Here is a 25,358-nt window from a genome sequence, read left to right on the forward strand (position 1 = left end):
TGTGATGGCATTCCTTCACACAGTGTACTAACTGCTTTCATTAAATATACTCTGTATTTGACAATATATGTAATGCTCTAGCCTCAGATACAGTATTAAACTTTAAAAAGTTTTTTTTAAAGTGGTCATATAGTGGATAAGGAGTGTAGTCACTTAAAATATCGACATCAAGGTCATGCAAGAGAATCTGCACTCTAGCCGCCTAGAGTGGTCGCAAGGCCAGATAGGCGGGATATAAATGAAATAAATAAATAAATTTAAGTTGTTAGTTGACCAACAGAGGACTGTGCATTAAGGAGCATGTTGTTGTTGTTTAGTTGTTTAGTCGTGTCCGACTCTTCGTGACCCCATGGACCAGAGCACGCCAGGCCCTCCTATCTTCCACTGCCTCCTGGAGGTCTGTCAATTTCATGTTGGTTGCTTCGCAGACACTGTCCAGCCATCTCATCCTCGGTCGTCCCCTTCTCCTCTTGCCGTCACACTTTCCTAACATCAAGGTCTTTTCCAAGGAGTCTTCTTATCAGATGGCCAAAGTACTGGAGCCTCAGCTTCAGGATCTGTCCTTCCAGTGAGCACTCAGGGTTGATTTCCTTTAGAATTGATAGGTTTGTTCTCCTTGCAGTCCAGGGGACTCTCAAGAGTCTCCTCCAGCACCACAATTCAAAGTAACAAAATAAAAATATATGTATTGGACAACTAAGAATGTTTACCTCCAAGACATGGAACAGTAATATGCACAGCTAGGTGTCTGGCAATCTGTCAGTGAAAACAGATTGCCAGACACCTAGCTCTGCACATTACCATGACCCACAACAGCTATCCCACTTGTGTCACAGATTCAGACTTTAAAAGTTAAGGAAAAGTAAAAGGCTTGTCTTTCAGAAGTTCCTTTAATACAAGGCTAGGGAAAGTGTGGTTCTCCAGACAGTGTTGAGTTGCTTCTGTAGCTAGCATACTCTATGGTGAAAGAGACCAGAGTTGCAGACTGATATCTGGAGGGAATACATACCGTCTCCCAGGTTTAGACTCCCTAAAGTTGAATTGGTACATACGGCAAGCAATACAGTTTAAGTAAAACCAACAGAACTCCACAGCCTGAAAAAAATCAGGTCTTAACTCTTAGTGGAGGGCAGTAGGGTAGAATTAGTATACGTATGCAGTTCCATGGTGGTGGGAATTTCTCAGTGAAGTACAAATTCAAAGTGAGAGATCAGTAATCTGATTGTGTGTCCTTCTGTACAGGACTGCAGGGATCAAGTCTCAGATACATAATGGAATGACTGAAATCTTGTTCTACTAAAAATAGACCCCTTGAATCAGTAGAATTTACAGAGGAGTTAACTCACCAAGTTCCTGATGATTCAGTGGCCCTACACTAGTTTCAGTTTACTATGCTAAGTAACACAATTCCAGCCAATGTCCTCTGTAGAAAGCAGAGGTGTGAAGACCTAGGAAAAATATGCAGATAAAACTTGTTCCATAAAATAGAATGCCTAAACAGGCATCTAGGTACTGTATCTGGATATATCATGATGTACAGTACATGAATTGGTCTGGTATAATTATAAATTATTTATGGAAATTGAAAAAAATTAGCTAGCATTCTGGTAAACATTACGAATAATCTCTATTAAAATTAATGTTTTGCCAAAAATACTATTTTTGTTATGAATTTATTCAATACATGAGTTTTTGTTTCCTGGGAAAACTTAATCAAGAAATTCGTATGAGGTGATTAGAAACAAAAGTACTGACACAACCCATTAACAGGTGATCTAGGAGCGCAAACATCATACTACACTGTATATTATACAACAGCTAAACTGGCAAAACTTAAGGAGGGATATCAGGTGGATAAGATATATTTTCCATGTGCCATGCAAATAAGACTGAGATTTTATCTGGTTTCATAAAAGGGGATTAAAGGTAAAGTATATTGTCACATTGTTTATCAGAATATAAAGTTTTTATGGCAAAGTGAGAAATTGAACCCAGGTCTTCTGAGTAGTAATCTGACACTGCCCACTACATCAGATTGCTTCTCAGTTTCCACAGTATATAGGAAGAAGGGGAAGCAATTTTCTCAGTAAAATTATCATGGCTATCCCTCGTATTGTGAAATACTGTACAGTACTGTACTTGAGTGCCTTGGTCCCGAATGACTGATTACAACCTTAGATTTACAAAAGACATATTGTGGTGGTGGGCTCACACACAGACATTATACCAGCTTTTTTTTTTCATCTTTCCTCCAGAGAGAACCAAACAACCCATATGGCTTTCCTTCTCGCAACACCCTTTAAGGTGGGTCAGGCTGAGAGAGTGAGACGCAAGGTCACTTAGTAAATTTCGTAGACAGATTTTGCCCCAGATCTCTGAGCCCCAACACTTTTGACGACTACACCGCAGAGCCATGGCTCTGGCGTTGTGATGAATTTACCGCTGTACTGCTGAGATAGCTGGGAACAAAGGTGGCTTACAGGCAGGCAATGCAAGCCAGCAGCCCGGCGTACCTGAAGAAGTTCCTACATACAGTACAAGTCAGTCTCTGGCGCTGCTACTGCTTGCCTATCTTCGCAGACTAACTACGCCTGTCACAAGGGGAGAAAGAAGAGGGACGAAGGAAACTAAAGAGCAAGGCGAGGCCAACAACACATTTTAACATGCATTCTAATTACGTCCTTTCACCTATGAAGTCAACATTTTTAAAAGTGACCCCTTCCTCTCAGGGCTCCTTTTGCACATAAAATTCTTGGTTTAGGTCCCCCGCCCGCCTTTCGTCACGGAAAGCAGGTAATTCTACCCCTCACGCCTGCGTCCATTTCGTCGGAAAGATGCTCGTCTCCTAACAGTTCAATCCGGTTCCAAAAGGGCGCGACTGTGTCGAGGTGCGCGCCCAGAACCTCGTCGGCTAAGCCGTTCGAGTGTGGCGGCGGTGAAAACTACAACTGGAACAAAGAGCCGGTATTTCATACCGCTTATTTATCGCCCTATTTTCAGTGAGAGAAATTAGCCATAGATGTCCTTTTTAACTACCCAGTTCGCTCTGACATCCCAGCAGCGAGCAAAAGCGCGCATGAACCCGGCTGAGAAACGAGATCTCGCTTGACACATTTCATTCTATTTTCGTATTTAAAGAGTTGGAATATATGCCACACAAGAACCGTTGGTAGAACAAACTTTATTTCGAAGGCTGTGAGTGGAGAGGGAATGAACGATAAGACTCCCTCGCCGCCTCCTTCCCAGAGAAGGCCGCGCGTTCAAACGTAAAAGGCTACGTTTCGCGGGCCTGCTCGCCGCTCAGCGCGGCCCCGTCAGCAGAGGGAGAGCGCGAGGCCGCCAGCTAACGTCTCGCTTCCGAGCGCGAGCCCGCTAAGCTCGACAGGGAACGGCTGGCTGGCGCTCTCGCTTCTCCTCAGACTCGCCCCCCCACACACACACACGCATATGAGTGTTTTCATTCGGAATGATCAGCGTACCCGCCCTCTCCCTGCGGGGGGCGCGCCCTGCTCGCAACGCGCATGCACGTTCCCGCCTCCGGCGCGCCCCTCTCTGGCTCGCGGGCGCGCACTGGATGCTCGTGCTGGAAGCGGCGGTAACGGTCGGGCGAGAGGCGCGCCGCCATTCCCCCTACATTCCCCCCCCATCCCCAAATCCTCGCTCAGAGGAAGCGCTTTCGCGGCGCCGCCGCCGCCATCCCCCCTTCCCCCCTCCCTCCCCACCAAGTGTGACACCGGCAGGTAAGCGCGAGGGGCATCGGCGCGCGCACTCGAGCCCAGGCTGCGGCGGAACCGGAGGGAGGCGGGGAGGGCCGGCGGGGTGGTTCCGCCGCGCGCCGCCCATCGCTGGCTCCGTCGGCCGCGCGCAGCTCGTCTCGGGCCTGGTAGGCTGACCTCGCTCGGGCAGCCGAAAGGAAGGGGGAACGGCATCCCTTCCGCCAGACAGGCTAGGCGGCGACAGTGGTGGCCGAGTACCCCGGGCAGCGGGCAAAGAGAGTCGCTTCAGAGGCTCGGAGTGCCGCAGCGCCCCCTCCTTTTCCATAAGGCTGGGGAAGCGCGAACGAGTTATGCCGTCAGAGCGCTGGGTGGGGGGCGGAGGGGGAACGGAAACCCGCTGGTCTTCGTTCCGTGCGCGTGGGCCGGCCTTTCTGGGCTGCGTCTCGTTGGTGGAGGAATGGGATGAGGAAGGTGCGCGTGTCGTCGCCCTTCGTTTAACTGCGGCTCCGTCTCAACGGGCCGGAGGCATTAGGCCCCGCGCGGGCACTAGCGCGCATGCACCGAGCGGCGCAGTGCGCGTCTCCCTCGCATGGCGTCGGCCGCGTCGCTTGCTCGCCGGAACGCCCGCTCGGCTGCCGGAGGGAGCTGGGGTTGGAGCGTACGTGCACGCTAGGAGTGCACGCTCCGGCTTCCATATGTCCTTATGGGGGGGGGGGGGGAAAGGCGCGCGTCGATTCAGTTTGAAAAGCTTAGGGCTGGAATTATTGTCCAACACCACGATTTTAGATTAAGCATCCTTACAATATTAGGCCATTTAACCACACTTTTCACAAATCTGATTTATGGCACTTTTCAAATTACGTACAATGAAACACTTTTAGAAAAGCAAGTGGAAACTACAGTTAGGATGTGGCAGAATGATTTGTTTTTAAGAACAATAAAGTGATAGTACTCATGATTTTAAGAAACTGTAATTAAATAATAAATGAGCTCCTTGCTACGTCGTTAAATGTTTAGGTGCATCTCAGAAGCAGTCATGTGACTTTCTAGATGTTGTTGGACTATAGCTCTGTTCAGCCTTAGCTAACATAGCCAGTGTTAAGGGACAGTGGGGGTTGCAGTCAACAATATCTGGAGGATCACAGTTGGCCAAACCATGCAAAACAAATCCTTGGTTAGATTAAAAGAGAGAGAGAAGGCTGTTAAATATGTATGTAGGGACCATGTGAAATTAACAAGCAATAGATCTATTTCTTGATTTCAACAAATATTTGCATTATTGTAAACTCCATGTGTAACTGGCAACTAGGAAGGATACATCCTGTTTTTCTAGTGGGAACTTGAACAATATCCATTTCTAGCCAACTATTTTTGTTGAGGCATAGCATCACCTACAGCAAGTCAGAGAAGCATTTGCATTGCAATACTATTTGGTGGTGAACGTACACCCAGAAATCATATAAGACATTGATGAGGCCACATACACATCAAGAAGGAAATACTGTATGTGCTCATGGTCATGAGCACCAGAACCATACAGAAATGAATGAGGTTGCATGCCATGAAGGACCAGGCGGGGGGGGGGGGGAGGATAAATTAAAAATGAGAAGCAGAGAACTGAGAGTCAGTCAAGGAGTCTGCAAGGTGTGAAACATATAGATGTTCAATTTATAGAATGCCTCAATTGTGTTACCTTTTTTAAATTGACAAAATTAAGATACCACAGCATTGCGGTTGCAGCAGAAATCAGTCTTATACATTTCAAATAACAACAAACAAGCTTTGCTTTACCAAAAAAAATGTATATAGTTGGAATTTTGAGCCTTGCTCTTTTCCAAGCACATTTTTCTGAGCTGTATCGCAATCAAAAGACATGCAGCTCCCTCTGTCCTCCACATTCCCACTACACATGTTACTAGTAGATTTAGGCTGCAATTCTTTTACCTGTTCATTTGGGAGAACACCCCACTGAAATTAGTGGCTCTTACTCCTGAGCAGAAATACTGTATATAGAATAGCACTGTTGGAATTGTGCATGTTGGATTGGAAACACTCAACCGTTAATGTACAGAAAAGCTTAAGGCAGAAATTGTGGCATGGGCAAACATCTAGAGTATTTAGGCATGAAATTTTTGGATTCTTTTCATTACAGCTACTAGAAGTCACCAGGAATCCCCCCCAGCTAGAATTCTGATTGCTTTAGCAAAAACAAACAAACAAAAAAACCACACCTAAAACAAAAAACACCAAGGTCTCAGAGGAGTTTGAGGATAGCCTTCCTTGCCAAGGTTCTCTCTGCAGCAAAAGTCATTAAGCACGGAGACAATTTCTAAGTTCCCTGGCTACAAAGCATTATGGGACAGTAGTATCTCTGTTCATTAGGCTCTGTACAAAATGCTTCTTTAAACATTGAACTGTGATATGAGAAGAGCAGGTTGGGCCAGTCAGGTCTTTCTTAGCTTAATCTAATTTATGTGATGATGGTAAGGATAAAATGGGAATGTGCACTGATCTGATGAAAACTACTATATAAAAATAGCAATTTATATATAATGTGCACAGGAATTCAAGGGTTCTGCTTTTAAAACAAGTTGTCTTGATTTTGATGTGTCTACTCAATAAATGTGCCTTTAAACCACAGCTTTAGCAAATAGTACTGTAACTGAGTTGCTGTCTTAACACAGTCCAGTATCATGTTCAGTATTTACAGTGGTACCTCGACTTACGAACTTGATCCGTATTGGAATGGTGTTCGTAAGTCAAAATGTTTGTAAGTCGAAGCACCATTTCCCATAGGAATGCATTGAAAACCGATTAATCCGTTTGAAAAATCACCAAAAAAATAAAGGTTTAAGAAGAAGAAGAAAAGTTTAAAAACAAACACTAAAGCCACCTCCGTTGCTGAGGTTTAAGGAAAAAAAACAACTCCAGAAACAAACACTAAAGCCACCTCCATTGCTGAGGTTTAAGAAGAAAAAAACTTTCAAAAATAAACAGCAAAGCAACCAACAACACAGCCCAGAAATATACCTGCCCCAGCCAAAACCCACCCAGAACAGTTTTTAAAAGGAGAAAACAGCAGCTTACCTCCCTGCAGAGAGAGAGAGAGAGAGAGAGAGACACTGAAGCAGAAGGAGGCAGCCCCAAGCCTCCAACGATGACACACTAACTGCCAAAAGTGAAAGAACTACAGTACAGTACAAAGCAGCCTCATCGCCACCTACAGTTAGAAATCTGAATTCCCCGCCTTTTTCCCCTGCCTGTTTCTGTTCCTAAGTGGAAGCTCTGTTCGCAAGTTGAAGCAAAATGTTGCTACCGGAGCTGTTCATAAGTAGAAATGTTCGTAAGTAGGGATGTTCATAAGTTGAGGCAGCACTGTACATGCACACGGAGCTACATCTGCAGAAGTTGCCAGTACAACCTGCAGAGGTACTGGTTGCATGCAGCCAGGTAAACAAATGACGTCACAGTAATCTGACAAGACATCTTCTGCAATTGGAATTCCACTCACAAATATTCAGTAGGATACTGACCACTGTTCAGTAAAAATGGGAAAACACAGACACAGAGGGCCCTTCCAAGCAAAACCTCCCTTTAGTTTTAAAAGCATCAATAAAAGAAAATGATATAAGGGTCAATGCAGTGGAATAGTTGGAGAGTCAAACAGGAACAAAGATCTGTGTTCATATGTTTGCTTTGTGTGAAGTCCACTGTATGACCTTGAGCTAGTCCCAGTCTGTTCCCCAAAATCCACAGTGTTTTTATTCTCTCCTTTTAGACTTCAGGTCCCCAGGATAAAAGTTAGTCTGCAGTCAAAACTTTGCTCAAATATTAAGAAAAGATTCTTCATTGTTCATGGTAAGGTTAACGTTCCTTTTCTTTGCATTTTGTTAATCTTTTGTTTCTGTGAATTGTATTTACTAGCCTGATGTTTGTAAATTTTACAGATGAATGGCAAGCCATATTTAGAAAGGATAGGGAGAAGGTTCTTACATCCATTTTATGGCCTCTCTTGTCATGGCCTCTCTCTTCATCTCCCACATTTTCACTATATTCTGTCCTTCTGATTGGGCTCTTCACCTGCAAATTTTATATTCTTGCTACCTTTCTCATTCCTAGGCACACATGGGGATAGTGCGGAATAGTACCGTATTTTTTGCACCATAAGACACACTTTTCCCCCACAAAACAGGGGGGTGGAAAGTCTGTGCATCTTATGGAGCGAAGAAAACATATTTTCCTGTTTTCTTCTCCTAAAAAATTGGTGTGTCTTATGGAAAGGTGCGTCTTATGGAGCGAGAAATACGGTATGTTCTGCAAGACTACTAAGAATGTTGTAAGAAAATAAGCTGCTGGTGTCAGTGGCCACGCTCAGCCTGGCACAATCTCTAACAACTCTGTGGCCAGTTTTAGTTTTAGAAGAGGTAGCTATATTAATCTGTGCAGGTATATCAGACAAAAGAAAAATTAAGAAGACAAAAACATGGTGGTGTCTAAGTGTTAGATTTTAATATAAGCTTTCATGGAACTTCACCCATTCCTTCAGACATAGGAGGAATACAGAGATCACTATGGTTTGCGGTACTCTCCTCCTTGAAGGAAATAATGGTCTGGCCTTTTCTTTGCTGACAGGCAATCTAAACAGTTATCGTCTTGTTGCTAACATACCACAAGAGGATGGTGGCTGACCAGCTGCAGATGTTCTTGGAGGACATCAATAGTCTAGATCCATTTCAGAATGCCATGGGACTGAGACAGTTCTGGTCACCCTGCTAGATGACTGTTGTGGGAGACTGATCAGGGGAGTGGGACCCTGTTAATATTCCTGGATCTCTTAGTGAGCTTTGATACCATTGACCACAATATCTTCCTGAACTGCCTGTCGGCGCTGGGGATTGGAGGCACAGCATTGTGCTGGTATCACTCCTTCCTCGGTTATTGGTACCAAAGAATCCAGCTTGGATATTTTTTCCTTATGTAGTGTCCCATTGGGTCAGTTATCTACCCATTGCTGTTTAACATGTATATGATGCTGCTGGGGAGGTCATTTGGAGATTTGGAATATGTTGCCATCAATATGCTGATGACACATCTCTATCTCTCCTTTTCTTCTTTGGCCGGGGAAGCAGTACAGACCCTGGAGCACTGCCTGGCTGATGTTATGGGATGGATAAGGGCAAGCAGACTGAAGTTCAATCCTGACAAGATGGAAGTCCTGTTTTTGGGAAGGATCCTGATTGGTTAGGGAGTTTGTAACCTGGTCTTAATGGAGTGACACTCCCCCTTAAGGATCAGGTCCATAATTTGGGTGTGCTTTTAGACCCAGCCTGGTTGATGAAGGTTCATATCTCAGCCATGACCTGGTCTGCCTTTTTCCATCCTAGGCAGATTACATACCTTTGTCCCTTTCTCAGTGGAAGGTCCCCAGTAAGACTGGTTTATGTGTTGGTAGTCTCAAGGACTGACTATTGCAGTGCTCTCTATGTGGGGCTGCCCTTGAAGTTGTAACAAGCATAAAATGCGGCAGCCAGGCTGGTCAGATACATTAAAATTTGAACATCAATCATCTGTGCTGGCCTGTTTGCACTGGCTGCCAGCATGTTTCCAGGCCAATTTTAAGGTGCCAGCGTTAACCTAAAAAGCCCTATACGGTTTACGACTTTGTTATCTGGCAGAGCGCCTTTTCCTCAGGCCGACCTTTCATCCCGTCCACACCTCCCAATCCTTGATGCTGCAGATGGCCACTCCAAGAGAGGCCCAGAAATTATCAACCAGAAATTAGGCCATCTTAGTAGTGCAAAACAAAAGGAACTGGTACATCCACGGAAGTCCAGATTCATAATCTGGACTTCCGTGGATGTATCAGTTCCTTTTGTTTTGTTTTACGCTGATACTGTCTACATGGCTTAGGACAAGACTTTTAGTTAATCTGGCCTTCTTAGTAGTGACCATCTTGCTTCAGGACTGTTCCCATGGAGGTGTGCCAGGAAGTACATCAGGCCCCCAACCTCCTTAACCTTAGGAAACAAAGCCTCTCTCATTTTTAATTTTATTTTCTTCGTATTTTTGCAACGGCTCTACGTTGATTATTCATTGTTACATGTTTATCAGCAGCTTTTGTTTCTGCCATCTAGTGACTTAGGTACTGTTAATTATATAGTGGGGCTTGTTGAATTAACAACTCCTTAGAGTTACATTTTTTGCATGATCATTGTTTTAATCTGTTTCTTGTGTTTGATTTTCTGTAGCCACCCAGAGTAGGGGCTTGCTTCTAGTTGGGCAGGGTGTAAGTCAAATAAATAAATAATAAGCAATGCATTAAAATATAGCAGTCTTTAAGGTGCCACAATGTTTTTACCTTTTTTGTTTTTCTTGTCTCTTTATATTGCTAACTGTATGGCTGTTGTTCAGTCAGGTGCACATCTCATAAGGCAACAGTATTAGTCAGCAGCAATTCACTGAGTTACATAGTGCAACTTACGCACACACAACTGCAGAGCCAGAGGTTGGGAATTCAATGCCCTTGTGTGCCTTCCAGAAGAGCCAACCTGTGTGACCTTGGGCAAGCTGCACAGTCCTAGGGCAACCCCAGGGCTGAAAGGTGGCCATAAGTTGGAATCAACTTGACAGCACACAATTATTAATTAATTAATTTGGAGTGTTGATCAATTTATTTTAGAAAACCCAAAGCTTGTGTGCCATTTCTCACAACAGGCAAAATCTTGTTGCATAAAGATACACCACATAAACTGGATCCAGCGCTGGGAAGATTTAATTTGAATGAATTGAAAGCTTTATATCCCACCTTTCATACGTGGGTGGGGAGCCTTTAATAGTAAAAAAAATGCCATCGGCAGCCCCTATATCAGTGGCAGAGATCCACCAGGGTGGAATTTATTTTAAATCAAATTGGATTGTTTAATGATTTAAATTTAAAAAAATATTTTTCATTTAAATTGTGATTTAAATCAATTTGATTTTTAAAAATCACTGATTTTTATCTACCCTGTGTTTTACTATAGAAGGCTCCACACACACCCATTCGAAGTCTCCCAAAAGCAAAGGGGAGCCCAAAAGAGCCTTGGAACCTGAAGGAAGCTTCCAGTTCATTTAAATTAAATATTTTCAGAACTGGATCCTGCTTATGCCCACATAACTTCATGCAACAGGATTCTGCCCATTGCCTTTATTTTTTTCAGAGTAACTGATAAATAAACCTTTCATTATTTTTTTTCAGGAGTTTTTCATCAGTATGTCTGAAACCATTAAATATAATGACGATGATCACAAAACAGTATTTCTGAAAACATTAAATGAACAACGGTTGGAAGGAGAATTTTGCGACATAGCTATTGTAGTAGAAGACGTGAAATTTAGGGCCCACAGGTGTGTACTTGCTGCTTGTAGTACCTACTTTAAAAAACTTTTCAAAAAACTAGAAGTTGACAGCTCATCTGTAATAGAAATAGATTTCCTTCGGTCAGATATATTTGAAGAAGTGCTAAATTACATGTATACAGCCAAAATTTCAGTTAAAAAAGAAGACGTAAATTTAATGATGTCATCTGGTCAGATTCTTGGTATTAGATTTTTGGATAAACTCTGTTCTCAAAAACGTGATGTATCTAGTCCAGAAGATACTTCACAGTCAAAAAATAAGTATTGTCTTAAAATAAATCGATCAATTGGTGAATCCAATGATAACCAAGATGATGAGGTTGAGGAAATTGGAGATCATGATGACAGCCCATCTGATATGACAATGGAAGGGACTCCTCCTAGTCAAGAAGATGGCAAATCGCCAACAGCTACTCTAAGAGTCCAAGAAGCGATTCTGAAAGAGTTGGGCAGCGAAGAGGTTCGAAAGGTAAACTGCTATGGTCAGGAAGTTGAGCCCATAGAGACTGCAGAATCTAAAGACTTAGGGTCACAGACTCCTCAGGCCCTGACATTTAATGATGGCATCAGTGAAGTAAAGGATGAACAGACACCAGCATGGACAACAGCAGCTGGTGACATGAAGTTTGAATATTTGCTTTATGGTCACAGGGAACAGATTGCATGTCAAGCATGTGGTAAAACATTTTCTGATGAGGCGCGATTGAGAAAACATGAAAAGCTTCATACTGCTGATAGACCCTTCGTTTGTGAAATGTGCACTAAAGGCTTCACCACTCAAGCCCACTTGAAAGAACACCTAAAGATCCACACAGGTTACAAGCCATATAGCTGTGAAGTATGTGGAAAATCTTTTATTCGTGCTCCAGATCTAAAGAAACATGAGAGAGTTCACAGTAACGAAAGGCCATTTGCATGCCACATGTGTGACAAAGCTTTCAAACATAAGTCCCACCTGAAAGATCATGAAAGAAGACACAGGGGGGAAAAGCCTTTTGTTTGCAGCTCTTGTACTAAAGCATTTGCTAAAGCATCTGATTTAAAGAGACATGAGAACAATATGCACAGTGAAAGGAAACAAGTATCCACAACTAGTGCTCTCCAAAGTGAAACAGAACAGTTACAAGCAGCAGCCATGGCAGCTGAGGCAGAACAGCAACTTGAAACTATAGCTTGTAGTTAAAGACAAAGACAGCCATGTTTTGGAACAATTTGGTCTGACTGTCGTCTGAGACAAATATTTTTCAAGGGATTTCAGTTTACAGTTTGCAGCAAAGCCCAGTCCATCACTGACATTAAATATGGGACAAGGCTTTGATTTAGGCAACAGCCCAGTTGGATATAAATGAAGAAGCAAGAGTTGAATTCTTAACTGATATTTTACTCTATTAAGACTCGGGGTTTCTGTGCATGCCTAGTCCCTTTGGAGGAAACTATGCATGTGAAATTGAAAGCCTTACACACCAGTGCACAGTAGAATCAAGCTGAAGTATTTAAATTTAAACTTTTGTTTCAGTGATTCCAGTTGCTTGGCATTTCAGTCCCAAATATGTTTGCTGTGATCTAGGGAATCTCTCAGTAAATCAGCAGTGGCAAGAAATGATAGGACAAGCTGCTGAGTCAGAAATGGACACTCATTGGGGATTCATTCGATTGCAGCTGTTATTTGAACATAAGCCTCATGGATTTTCAATAGAAATTAGTTCTGTGTAAGTATGACAGGATCAGCTTAATGCCAAGTCCTTTGGTTTTATTAGCCTACAGATTGCACTGTCAGCGAATATTGAACAGCCTAAATAAATTATGTCTGCTACAACAGATTTTTTAAATCTTGAAATTATGAGTCAGAACAAATGCAAGAATTTATGGAGAAAAACTGCCAGCGTTCTGAGAAGAACTCATGATGATGTAACATGACTTTGGTATTTCTTATAATACCACTTTGAAGTTTTCTAATTTCAGCTTAATATACTGCAAGTTGTGCAGCTCATTGGGTAGCTGAACAACAGGGACTACTTTGCTGCATTTCTTAAATTTGAATTAATGTATCTCAAGGTTTCTTTGTTTTCCATCATCACCAGACTTTAAGGCTGTAATCCTATGCACACAACAATAGAATAAGCTTCCTTGTATGTAGTGGAGCTTGCTTGTGAGCAAACATGCACAGGAGCTGTCTGTGAGACACAATCCACTCAATTTTTTCTGTGTTTAAAAAGGTGAGGCAGAAGTTTTTAGCATGATCTCTTAAAAGGGTTTCGTAATTGCACCAAAAAGAAATGTCTCTGGGGTCAACCTATTTTTGCCTTCTAAATCAGTGCCATGCAGCAATGTGTGTCTTTTGCTTGCCATCACCTGGAGCTCTCTACAGCATGAAGTAGTATGACCCAGACATAGCCTTAACACTGCACTAAGAAGTAAGCATAATTTACAGATGTCATTGTGAAACTTGGTACAACTGGAGGACAATAGAGTATAGTTTGGAAAGGACACAGTGGCGGAGATTTAAAAAGGGACAGATTATTATCTGCTTTGAATAAAATATTTTAAATTTACACAGTTGAATGCCATTGTACTTTCCAATAGGGACAGTGTTCCTTGCTCAAAAGAAAGGTGTTCTACAAGTCTTACAGTCCAGCAGTATGTGTGTTTACTCATAAGACTCATAAAATTCAGTGGGGATTCCTTCCTAATTTGTGTGTGTAGGACTGCAGCCTCAGGCAAAGAGTCAATTAACTGATTTTTTTTGTGTGTGTTTGAGATTTACTCCTGAGTTCTAAACTTGTTTGCTAGAAATAAAGCCTGCTCTGTTCAGCTGGGCTGAATTCCTAGGTAGTGTGCTTCAGCTTGTAACTTAATGCCAGGGCTTAGAACGCACAGTTATCTTGATTTACTTGATACAGTATCACCAGCTTTTTGGAACAGTTTCTGTGTCCATCTCAAGGGATCTTTTGGGAAGGAACATGTCCATTAGGAAATGTATTCATGAAACTTGAAAGAAAATGTCCATTTTTCCATAGAATAGTAAGATTGTGGGGTGATTTCACTGGTTGTTTAACTTACCTGTCATGAAGTAATTAATTGGTCTAATTTAAAATACACAATTACTGTTCAAGTATGTGTTAAGGTGTCTAGTTCATGATCAGTTTTAGAAGGGTATTTTCATTCATTAAAAGGGAAACTTTCACTCAAATCCAGTATCCTGTTTGTTCCGTACTGCACACAGTACAGTGTGTTCTACATGAAGTTCCTTTTTTTCCACCAACTGCACAAGTGCAAATTCACTAATCCCTTGTGGAAGCAGAAAGCTGTGTTGGTGTGAATAGGGGAATCATCAGCTTGCACAAGTGCAATCCAGAGATCAAGTGAGGCTTGTACAATTACTCCTGTGGAGCATTTATGCTTCATATTTGGTGAAAGGACATTGCCCAAGTATTTAAAGAGATTTCCACACATTTATAAGCTTAATTGTTTTATGTATTTTTATTATCAAGACTACATGTTAAATAACATTGGACAAAAATGTGTTCTTTTAGCATTGGGTTAGAATGAGTATTTATATGTTGCTGTGTGTCAAATCACCTCACATTTTAAAATATTAATTAAGACTAACATTTTAAAGTGCTAGAATGAAATTACATCAAGGTATTGATCTTTGTTACAGTGTCATTGTGAAATAATTCATTGAATAGGCCAGTTTAAGTTATATTTAAAATGCCAAGAGTTTGCAATTTGTCTTGTAAATAAAACAAGAATATTTTAGAATATGTAAATGTTGTCTTCTTATAGATCTTTGAGGAGCATGGTTTCATTCTCAGATTTTTCCATAATGGTTTTAGAGTGTCTGCCATACAGTTACAAACGTTAGAATACATATAAGTATTCTAAGTTATTTCATACACTGGTATTTCACATGTCCATGAATAATTTTTATATAGAAGCACAATTAAGAAGTAACAATATGTTGCTACCCAAATATTGTTTCTTGAATAGAAAAGAAAAATCAGAATTCCACTCTTTAAACCTAAGTGCTTCTATATATGCAAATAATGAAGTAGGCCTTTAAAAGTGCAAATATACTTGAAAGGTGGATATTTTCCAGTTTAAGTAGACAGCTTGCATTTTTGACCAGGATCCAGGTTGACCTTCCATGAGCAGCTAGCTGTCTAGCAGAGGCTCCCTGCAGGAAAGAGTTTTTGCTGAATTTCCCTGCAGCTCTCAGAGAGCTCCCCCTACATCCAGAACAGCTTTTCAGGATGCATGGGGCTTCAAAGAAAGGAGGAACCAGTAAATATTATTTCACTGACCACAATGTGTGCATCCTTCCTCCAGTAAGTGCAGTTCTGGACTCAACCAATGAGCATTCAAGCCAAGGAGAATTACAACATGACTTCATGCATTATTGAAAAGACCCACTGAATTCAGCACCACTCATTTCTGGGCCTCTTTGCACAGGTAGCTTTTAGTAGAGAAGAATTCTAGATACTGAGGAGCCTATGTTGAAGGGCCAATGGAAGAGAATAGTCATTTCCTAGAAACAATTTTTCTGCTTCATTTAGTATTTTGTCTAATTCATTTGGTTAAAGAATCTTAATATATGTTTGCTTAGTATTTGGATTTTATTTCGGTCAAAAGACATAATCCTGATAGAGCCTATTATTGTTGTTACTGTTATTGTAATAATAAGTACAATATTAAAGACATTATCCATAGGCAATCAAACAACCCGGACTAAAAACTAATTCAAAGAGTGTATATTTGTTTTAAAATGAACCAGATCTTAAGGTGTACATGAAATTTATCTGCTGCCTTGATTACAAAACTGGAACTGAACTTCTGCATAATTATATTTTAAAAACAGATACTGTACCATTACAAAACAATCAGCAGAACATCTGGAGAATTATTTAAAGGTGGCAAGAAAGAAATATTGCTTCCTCCAACTCTAGAAGGGCAAACAGAATACTTCCAAGAAAACTTTTTGGGAGATAAAAGGAGAGCAAGAAACAATGTTGTTTAGGGTTTGGAGTTCTGTAATAACCTAGTCCCAAATCAAACTGCTGCTCAGATGAGGGCAGTTAGGTGTGGCCTAATTTTGAACTTCTGAAGAAATTGCAAATAGTGGAAGTGTACAAAATCAGTAAATACATCTGGGTAGTTCAAAATTTTGCATTCTGCTGGTTCTCAGGAGTTGAAAATTCTGAAAACAGTTCACACTTTGCAAAGTAAAATACATTATGTATGCTGGGATATGTTTTAATAAAGAAGCTGTTTTTTAGTAAAAGTAACTACAGAAGTAAACACTTTCCTGGTTCTGACCTAAGTATGTCAAGTTAAGCAATTAACACCTGTGCATACTTGCAGGGTACAAAAATTGCAAGTCATCTGCTTCCTCCTGATTTGTCCGCTGAAAAAGGACTGGAAAATTTTGTAGAAGCCAAGTAAGGCTCTTCTACGTTAGGGATATATGATCTCAAAAGCACACACCAGAGTACAGTGCAGTTGCCACTGGTTGCACTATCTTCAGCTTTCAAACACTTTTCAAACGCAGTCCCACTTACAGCATATTACAATGTTGCTGTTTACTCGTTAAGTCATGTCCGACTCTTCGTGACCCCATGGGCGGGAGCACGCCAGGCCCCCCGTCTTCCACTGCCTCCCAGAGTTTGGTCAAATTCATATTGGTAGCTTCGATGACACTGTCCAACCATCTTATCCTCTGTCGTCCCCTTCTCCTCTTGCCTTTACACTTTCCCAACATGAGGGTCTTTTCCAGGGAGTCTTCTCATGAGATGGCCAAAGTATTAAAGCCTCAGGTTCAGGATTTGTCCTTCCAGTGAGCACTCAAGGTTGATTATCTTCAGAACAGATAGGTTTGTTCTCCTTGCAGTCCAGGGGACTCTCAAGAATCTCCTCCAGCACCACAATTCAAAAGCATCAATTCTTCAGCGGTCAGCCTTCTTTATGGTCCAGCTTGCACTTCCTTACATCACTACAGGAAAAAACATAGCTTTGACTATTCGGACCTTTGTTGGCAAGGTGATGTCTCTGCTTTTTAAGATGCTGTCTAGGCTTGACATCGCTTTCCTCCCAAGAAGCAGGTGTCTTTTAATTTTTGGCTGCTGTCACCATCTACAGTGATCATGGAACCCAAGAAAGTAAAATCTCACTGCCTCCATTTCTTCCCCCTCTATTTGCCAGGAGATGATGGAACCAGTGGCCATGATCTTAGGTTTTGTTTTGTTTTGTTTTTGATGTTGAGCTTCAGACCATTTTTGGCGCTCTCCTCTTTCACCCTCATTAAGAGGTTCTTTAAATCCTCCTCACTTTCTGCCATCAGAGTGGTATCATCTGCATATCCGAGGTTCTTGATATTTCTTCTGGCAATCTTAATTCCAGTTTGGGATTCCTCCAGTCCAGCCTATTGCATGATGTATTCTGCGTATAAGTTAAATAAGCAGAGAGACAATATACAGCCTTGTCGTACTCCTTTCCCAATTTTGAACCAATCAGTTGTTCCATATCCAGTTCTAAACGTAGCTTTCTGTCCCACGTAAAGATTTCTCAGGGGATAGATAAAGTGGTCAGGTACTCCCATTTCTTTAAGGACTTGCCTTAGTTTGCTGTGGTCCACATGGTCAAAGGCTTTTGCGTAGTCAATGAAACAGAAGTACAGTAGATGTTTTTCTGGAACTCTCTGGCTTTCTCCATAATCCACCACATGTTAGCAATTTGGTCTCTAGTTCCTCTGCCCCTTCAAAATCCAGTTTGTACTTCTGGGAGTTCTCAGTCCACATATTGCTGAAGGTCCCTACCATTCTCGTCCTTTATCATGTCCATATTTTCACAAAATGTTCCTTTAATATCTCCAATTTTCTTGAACAGATCTCTGATTTTTCCCTTTCTATTGTTTCCTTTTCTTTGAGATGGTTTTGTTGCTGTCTCCTGTAGAGTGTTACAAGCCTCCATCCATAGTTCTTCAGGCACTCTGTCCACCAAATCTAGTTCCATATTACAATAGTCAGAATGTAATTAAGGCAACTAAAATGTAGTCAAATCCATCTTCTCCTTAAATAAATGTGCTAGCAAAAGCTGCACAAAAAGCTTCCTGGCCACAACAGCCCTTTGGTCTTCCAGGAGCAATGCTGGTTCCATGAGCACCTCAAGGTATTAAATTCACTGGTTTTGCCAAATTTATTAGATTCAATTCCATGGAGTTGTTGATCACATTCATAATCCCTTTGGAATGAACTTGTAACTATGGTGCAATCCTATATACACCAGTCTAGAAGTAAGTCTTAGTGGTTGCTTCATCAGCAGATTTTACTTGGAGATGTGCACAGGACTGCAGCAATGTAACTTTTTAATGTGATTGTGTGAAACAGAACTAGGTTTGAGACTTAATTTGTTGTACTGACTTTCATATGTGGTTATTAAAACATTAGCAAATGTTTAAATCAGGGTTGATAATCTCTCCAGATGTTCAGAAGCTAGACAGATCCATTCTAAGACTTGGAGGAGTACACCTGTTCCCATGACCCTCAGTCCTCCAAAATTCATACCAAAATTGTTTTTTTTAAAAAAAAACTGTCCTCTAGTGGGCCATTTTTTTAAAAAAAGTGATGAATATTGGGCGGGGAGGATATGAAGAGCCCCAGAAATTGGGGGAGGGGGGATAAAAACATGGCAATCTTGCATTGCATGCCAACCATAGAGCATAGGGCAACATTTTTGAGACAGAAATTATTTTAAAAACTTTAATCTGAGGGGGTACATGTTTCCCACAGATCCCATATTGCCTGGTTTACATGGATGTGACTAATGTCACCAAAGTGATTTTTAGAAACATTTTTCTAGAAGGAAAATTCTTTCCCAGCAAGTAAGTATTCCTAGGATCACTTCATAAAACAAGTAGTGCTTTTCTATTTAAGTTGCGAAAATAATTTATGAGCTTTGTGGTTTATACAAAAGGTAGAGAAAGGATTCAATTTGCTGACCTGCTAAGTTGTGAATCGTGACTGAAACATTGGTGTTTAAAGTGAGTTAGTGTAAAAATGATCAAACCATTGATGTGAGATTCTTTACTGGATTATGCAGGTCAAGTGCTGTAGAATAGACATTATTCTATGACAAGCTCACTAAACATGTATGAGTTAACAACTGAATGTATGAGATATATTTCTACAACTGGCTGACAAAATGCTTGTAAATGCTCTTTAGCTTTTGTGAATGTTTTAAGCATCAGTAAAAATATTGTTGCCCTATTCTTACTGCCACTTCCTTCCTTCCTCATGAGCTTGCTTGCTTCCTTTCTCTCAAGTTCATTGTTATGTGCCGTCAAGTTGCTTCTGACTTAGTGGCAAGCCCATGAATAAGATATCTCCAAAGTGTCTTGTCCTCAGCTCTTGCAAACTCAACCCTGTGCTTTAGGGAGTAAATTAGAGAGATGGGCACCAACCGCCGTTTCAGTGGTTCATGACATTTTGTTTATTAACCAAACAGGTGTTAAGTGCCAAACAGTGTTTGTTAAGAGCCCAGTCGCCTTAGATGGGTGCCCACTCAAAGGCAGTGCCCAGAGATGGTGGGGCAGAGAAGCTGGGGTGCTGTCTTTGAGTGGATGCCCACCAGAGAAGGCAGGGCTTTGAAGTGCCGAATGCCTGTTTGGACGATAAACAAACCAGCATTAGCCACCAAACCAGTGGTTCATGTCCATCTCTAGAGTCAATCCATCATGTATTTGATCTTCCTCTTTTCCTACTTCCTTCAAATATTTCAAGCATTGTTTTTTCCAGAGAATCTTGCTTTCTCGTGAGGAGCCCAAAGTTGGTCTTCAGTGACATATCTTTACAGTTGCTGATCTTTTCTTAACTTATGGCAGTTTGCATAGAAAAGTTAGACCATATGCTTCACTGTTGTTATGTGCTGTCAAGTTGTCTCTGACCTATGGCAACCAATGAGTGATGTCTTGTCCTCAGCTCAGTTCTTATAAACTGTGGCTTCTTTTAGGGAATCAATCCATCTCAAATTTCATCTTCCTTTTTTCCTGTTGCCTTCAACGTTTCCCAGAATTACTGTATTTTCCAAAGAATACCACTTTCTCATGATGTGCCCACAGTAGGACAGCCTCAGTTTTATTAATTTTACCTCCAGAGATAGCTCAGGCTTCATTTGAGCTAGAACTCACTTTTTTTCTGGCAGTCCAGGGTGTCCACAAAGCACCATATTTCAAACAAATCAATTTTATTTTCCTTTTACTACAGTACTTATTCATTTGCATTCTTCCCTAATAATATCTCTAGTTTCAATCCACAGTTGTTTTGGTTCACAGTCAGTTAAGTTTAGCAATGCTAAATTGTTACTTATGTGGACTTTGAATTAATCAGAAATGTTGTTTGGTGCTATTTTGGCATTACAATTCTTTTAGTCTTCTTTTTCAGCTTTAATGTTAGATATTAACAGTTCATGATCAATACCACTATCTTCTCCTGTTCTTGTTTTGGCAGAGAGAACACAGCTTCTCCATTACCTGCTTCCGGTTCACTGACATGAAGCATTGTAATGTTTATATGCTCAATTTCTTGCTTTATGGTTTCCAGTTTACCTGAATTTGTACTTCTCATGTTCCATTTTCCAATTGTATGTGGTGCAGCATTCTATATTCCTTTTAATTCTATACACATCAGCATCTAGACATCCTTTCAACCTTGATATAGTTGTATCAATGGAAACAGCCATTTCTACTTTACCTTTGCTCTTCCCCAGTAGTTTATCTGGAAGTTGAGTCATGGCAACTGGACTTCTTTCTTGTTAGGTTGAAATGTTTCGCTATCCATCCAAGTAGCTTCTTCAGTCTTGGATGGGTAGCAAAACCTTTCAGCCTAACAAGAAAGAGGTCCAGTTGCCATGACTCAGCTTCCAGATAACCTCACCTGAATGACTGAGAATCTTCACAGATATATTCCCCTGTAGTTTATTAAGTGCTTTCCAATCTGGGAGTCTCATCTTCCAGCACTATCTCTTGTTTGAATTTGGACTGTCTTATCACAAGGTTTTCATGGTAAGGAAAGTTCAGCAGGGCTTTACCATTGCCACCTTCTGCACAATGCTAACAAAAGTTAGCTTGAGTGAGTCATCTCTGTAATGCAAAGTGTAGGTACCTGGAAACCAACAACAGTGGCTTCAGCTTATGTAAGTGTATTGCAGAGTATCCAATACAAAGCAGAATTTCTGTCAACAATGCAGCAGCAATTTTCAGCACCATTTATTTCGCCATTAATGCAGATCTGTACCCTGTTGTATGTATGTCTTTTCTGGCTATAATCAAGCTACTGTTCCACAATGTACTCAAAATATTTAGGTCAAAATCCAGTAACACTGAGATTCCTCCTTGCCTCCCAGCAGTCCATTCCTGCACCATAAACCTTATAAGGATAGGGTTTGTTTGTTTGTTTGTTTGTTTGTTTCCATTGTGGTCTCCATGTTTCACATAAATCAGATCCGTGCCTGTGTGGATGCCATTTCAGAAAACTAGGACTCTAGCCTCAGAATTTCTTTTGCACCATAAACCTTGTCTGGATAGTTTCTCAGCCCTGTCACAGGTTTTATAGTCCTTAGGGCATGGACTTGTGAATAAAGAATGAAAATATTTTTCATGAATTGTCAAAGCAACATGCTTTATTTGGGATTAAATGAATTTAATATAGAAATTGGAATCTACTTTTTTAAGAGTTTTGTGGAAAAGCCATTGGATTCATATGTGTTTACATGGTGAATTTCTTTTCTAGAGGCTCATATGATGGGAATGAATTGTCTGTAGTGCAAAAGGAAGACACAGAAAAAAGGATCATGAAAACTGTTCCACTTTATTCAAAAAGATTGCTTTCCTTTTATCCTGCCTTCCTATGCTTTCAGTGGTTAAAATTTAAATGCAGCCTGATATGCAGAAATGGATGAAACATTTATTTTTGTGGAGGTAAACAGTGATGTAAAAAGGAAGAAGAGCACATGTTTTTAAACAGAAAGCTTTAAAATTACAGTATATTAAATCCTGTCTCTACCTAAGGCACTTAATTTGTTCCCCGTTGTTGCTGTAGTAGTAGTAAACCGCACTCTCTGGGCAGTTTGCAAAATAACAATGCAAACAACACTTTGCCTCCCAGCAAGCATTGCACATCTGAATATACCAGAAATTTAAACATGCTACTAACAAGCAAGTTCCATTCAAATATAAGTGCATTTTCATTGACTTCCTTTTAAAATTTGTCCCCATTTTCTAACAATTTCTTTTCTTAATTAGAAAGACTCTACATGGCTTCTGGTTTTAAAGCTTTGAAGGAAAGGAAAACTGACATGGTGAAATTTTCTAGGCACATTTCAGGTGCTTCAGTTCAGCATCCACTTGACCTGCCTCCCAATTTTATAAGTTTGTTTTCAGAATCATTTCTAGATGAGCAGCCCTGGTAGCTGTAACTTGTACTACACTCACTGTCTATGTAGACTTATTAACACCACAGTAGAGATCAACACCCCTTCATGGATTGCTGCCTTGTCGTGGTGAAGAGGCTTGAGTTATTCAGAGAAGCTATGGGCTATGCTGTGCAGGGACACCCAAGACGGACAGGTCATAGTGGAGAGTTCTGACTAAACGTGATCCACCTGGACCAGGAACTGGCAAGCCCCTGCAGTATCTTTGCCAAGAAAACTCCACGGACAGAAACAAATGGCTAAAAGATATGACACGGGAAGATGAGCCCCTCAGGTCGGAAGGCGTCCCAACATGCTACTGAGGAAGAGCGGAGGACAAGTACAAGTAGGTCCAGAGCTAATGAAGTGATTGGGCCAAAGCCAAAAGGACGCTCAGCTGCAGACGCACCTGGAAGTGAAAGGAAAGTCCAATGCTGCAAAGAAGAACACTACAAAGGAACCTGGAATGTAAGATCTATGAACCTTGGTGAGCTGAATGTGGTCATACAGGAGATGACAAGAATAAACATTGCCATCCTGGGCGTCAGTGAACTAAAATGGACAGGAATGGGCGAATTCAGCTCAGATGATGATCATATCTACTATTGTGGGCAAGAACCCCGCAGAATAAATGGAGTAGTCCTTATAGTCAACAAAAGAGTGGGAAAAGCTGTATTGGGATACAGTCTCAAAAATGAAAGAAGATTTCAATACAAATCCAAGTCAGACCTTTCAACCTTACAGTAATCCAAGTTTATGCACCGACCACTGATGCTGAAGAGAATGAAATTGACCAATTCTATGAAGACTTACAACACCTTCTAGAACTGACACTAAAGAAAGATGTTCTTCTCATTATAGGGGACTGGTATGCTATGGCTTGGAAATGGGGATGAGCACCACCCTCTAGAGTCGAACATGACTGGACAAAAATTGTCAAGGGGAACCTTTACCTTTACCTTATGCTAAAGTAGGGAGTCAAGAGATAAAAGGAACTACAGGTAAGTTTGGCCTTGGAGTTCAAAATGAAGCAGGGCAAAGGCTAATAGAGTCCCATCAAGAGAACAAGCTGGTCATCACAAACACTCTTTTCCAACAACGCAAGAGGAGACTCTACACATGGACATCACCAGATGGACAATACTGAAATCAGATTGATTATCTTCTCTGCAGCCAAAGATGGAGAAGCTCTACACAGTCATCAGAAACAAGACCTAGAGGTGATTGTGGCTCTGATCAACTGAAGAAAGTAGGAAAAAACCACTAGGCTAGTCAGGTATCATCTAAAAAAATCCCTTGTGAATACACAGTGGAAGTGAAGAACAGATTTAAGGAACTAGATTTGGTGGACACAGTGCCTGAAGAACTATGGATGAAGGTTCGTAACAGTGTACAGGAGGAAGCAATAAAAACCATCCCAAAGAAAAGGAAATGCAAGAAAGCAAAGTGGCTGTCCAATGAGGTCTTACAAAGAGCAGAGAAGGGAAACAAAATGCAAGGGAGATAGGGAAAGTTACAGGAAATTGAATGCTGACTTCCAAAGAATAGCAAGGAGAGACAAGAGGGCCTTCTTAAATGAACAGTGCAAAGAAATAGAGGAAAATAATAGAAAGGGAAAACCCAGAGATCTGTTCAAGAAAATTGGAGATATTAAAGGAACCTTTTCATGCAAGGATGGACATGATAAAGGACAAAAATGGGAGGGACCTAACAGAAGCAGAGGACACCAAGAAGAGGTGGCAAGAATACACAGAGGAATTATACCAGAAAGATTTGGATATCCCAGACAACACAGATAGTGTGGGTGCTGATCTTGAGCCAGACATCCTGGAGAGTGAAGTCAAGTGGGCCTTAGCATGGCAAACAACAAGGCCAGTGAAGGTGATGGCATACCAGTCAAACTATTTAAAATCTTAAAAGATGACGCTGTTAAGGTGCTACACTCAATATGCCAGCAAGTTTGGAAAACTCAGCAGTGGCCAGAGGATTGGAAAAGACCGGTCTACATCCCAATCCCAAAGAAGGGCAGTGCCAAAGAATGCTCCAACTACCATACAATTGCACTCATTTCGCACACTAACAAGGTTATGCTCAAAATCCTCCAAGGCAGGCTTCAGCAGTATGTGGACCGAGAACTCCCAGAAGTACAACCTGGATTTCGAAGGGTCAGAGGAACGAGAGACCAAATTGCTAACATGCTCTGGATTATGGAGAAAGCCAGAAAGTTCCAAAAAAAAAAAAAAACCAACCCTACTTCTGCTTCATTGACTATGCAAAAGCTTTTGATTGTGTGCACCATAGCAAATTATAGCAAGTTCTTAAAGAAATGGGAGTGCCTGACCACCTTATCTGTCTCCTGAGAAACCTATACGTGGGACAGGAAGCAAAAATTAGAACTGGATATGGAAGAACTGATTGGTTCACAATTGGGAAAGGAGTACAACAAGGCTGTATATTGTCCCCCTGCTTATTTAACTTATATGCAGAACACATTATGCGAAAGGCCGGACTGGAGGAATCCCAAGCCAGAATTAAGACTGCTAGAAGAAATATCAACAACCTCAGATATGCAGATGATACCACTCTGATGGCAGAAAGTGAGGAGGAATTAAAGAACCTCTTAATGAGAGTGAACGAGGAGAACGCAAAAATTGGTCTGAAGCTCAACATCAAAACTAAAATCATGGCCACTGGTCCCTTCATCTCCTGGCAAATAGAAGGGGAAGATATGGAGGCAGTGAGATTTTACTTTCTTGGGCCTCCATGATCACTGCAGATGGTGAC

The 25,358-nt window shown here is 41.2% G+C and overlaps 1 protein-coding gene across 6 annotated transcripts in view; it reads left to right on the plus strand.

Moving 5' to 3' along the window:
* The first annotated feature begins 3,413 nt into the window (after positions 1–3,413).
* Positions 3,414–25,358, plus strand: part of LOC110079430 (zinc finger and BTB domain-containing protein 14) — a 44,154-nt gene continuing 22,209 nt past the window's right edge. For 2 of the 6 annotated variants that reach the window (XM_078391590.1, XM_078391591.1), the window contains exons 1-3: positions 3,695–3,740; positions 7,495–7,574; positions 10,954–11,102. In XM_078391590.1, the coding sequence (XP_078247716.1) occupies positions 7,572–7,574; positions 10,954–11,102 (152 nt within the window). In that variant the 5' untranslated portion in view covers positions 3,695–3,740; positions 7,495–7,571. Of the gene's footprint in view, positions 3,741–7,440; positions 7,575–10,953; positions 14,885–25,358 lie in introns of those variants that run through there. The other 4 variants (XM_078391589.1, XM_072998817.2, XM_072998816.2 and 1 more) reach the window with 4 other exon arrangements.

This window comes from Pogona vitticeps, chromosome 4 (genome assembly GCF_051106095.1).
Source record: "Pogona vitticeps strain Pit_001003342236 chromosome 4, PviZW2.1, whole genome shotgun sequence".
NCBI lineage: Eukaryota > Metazoa > Chordata > Lepidosauria > Squamata > Agamidae > Pogona > Pogona vitticeps.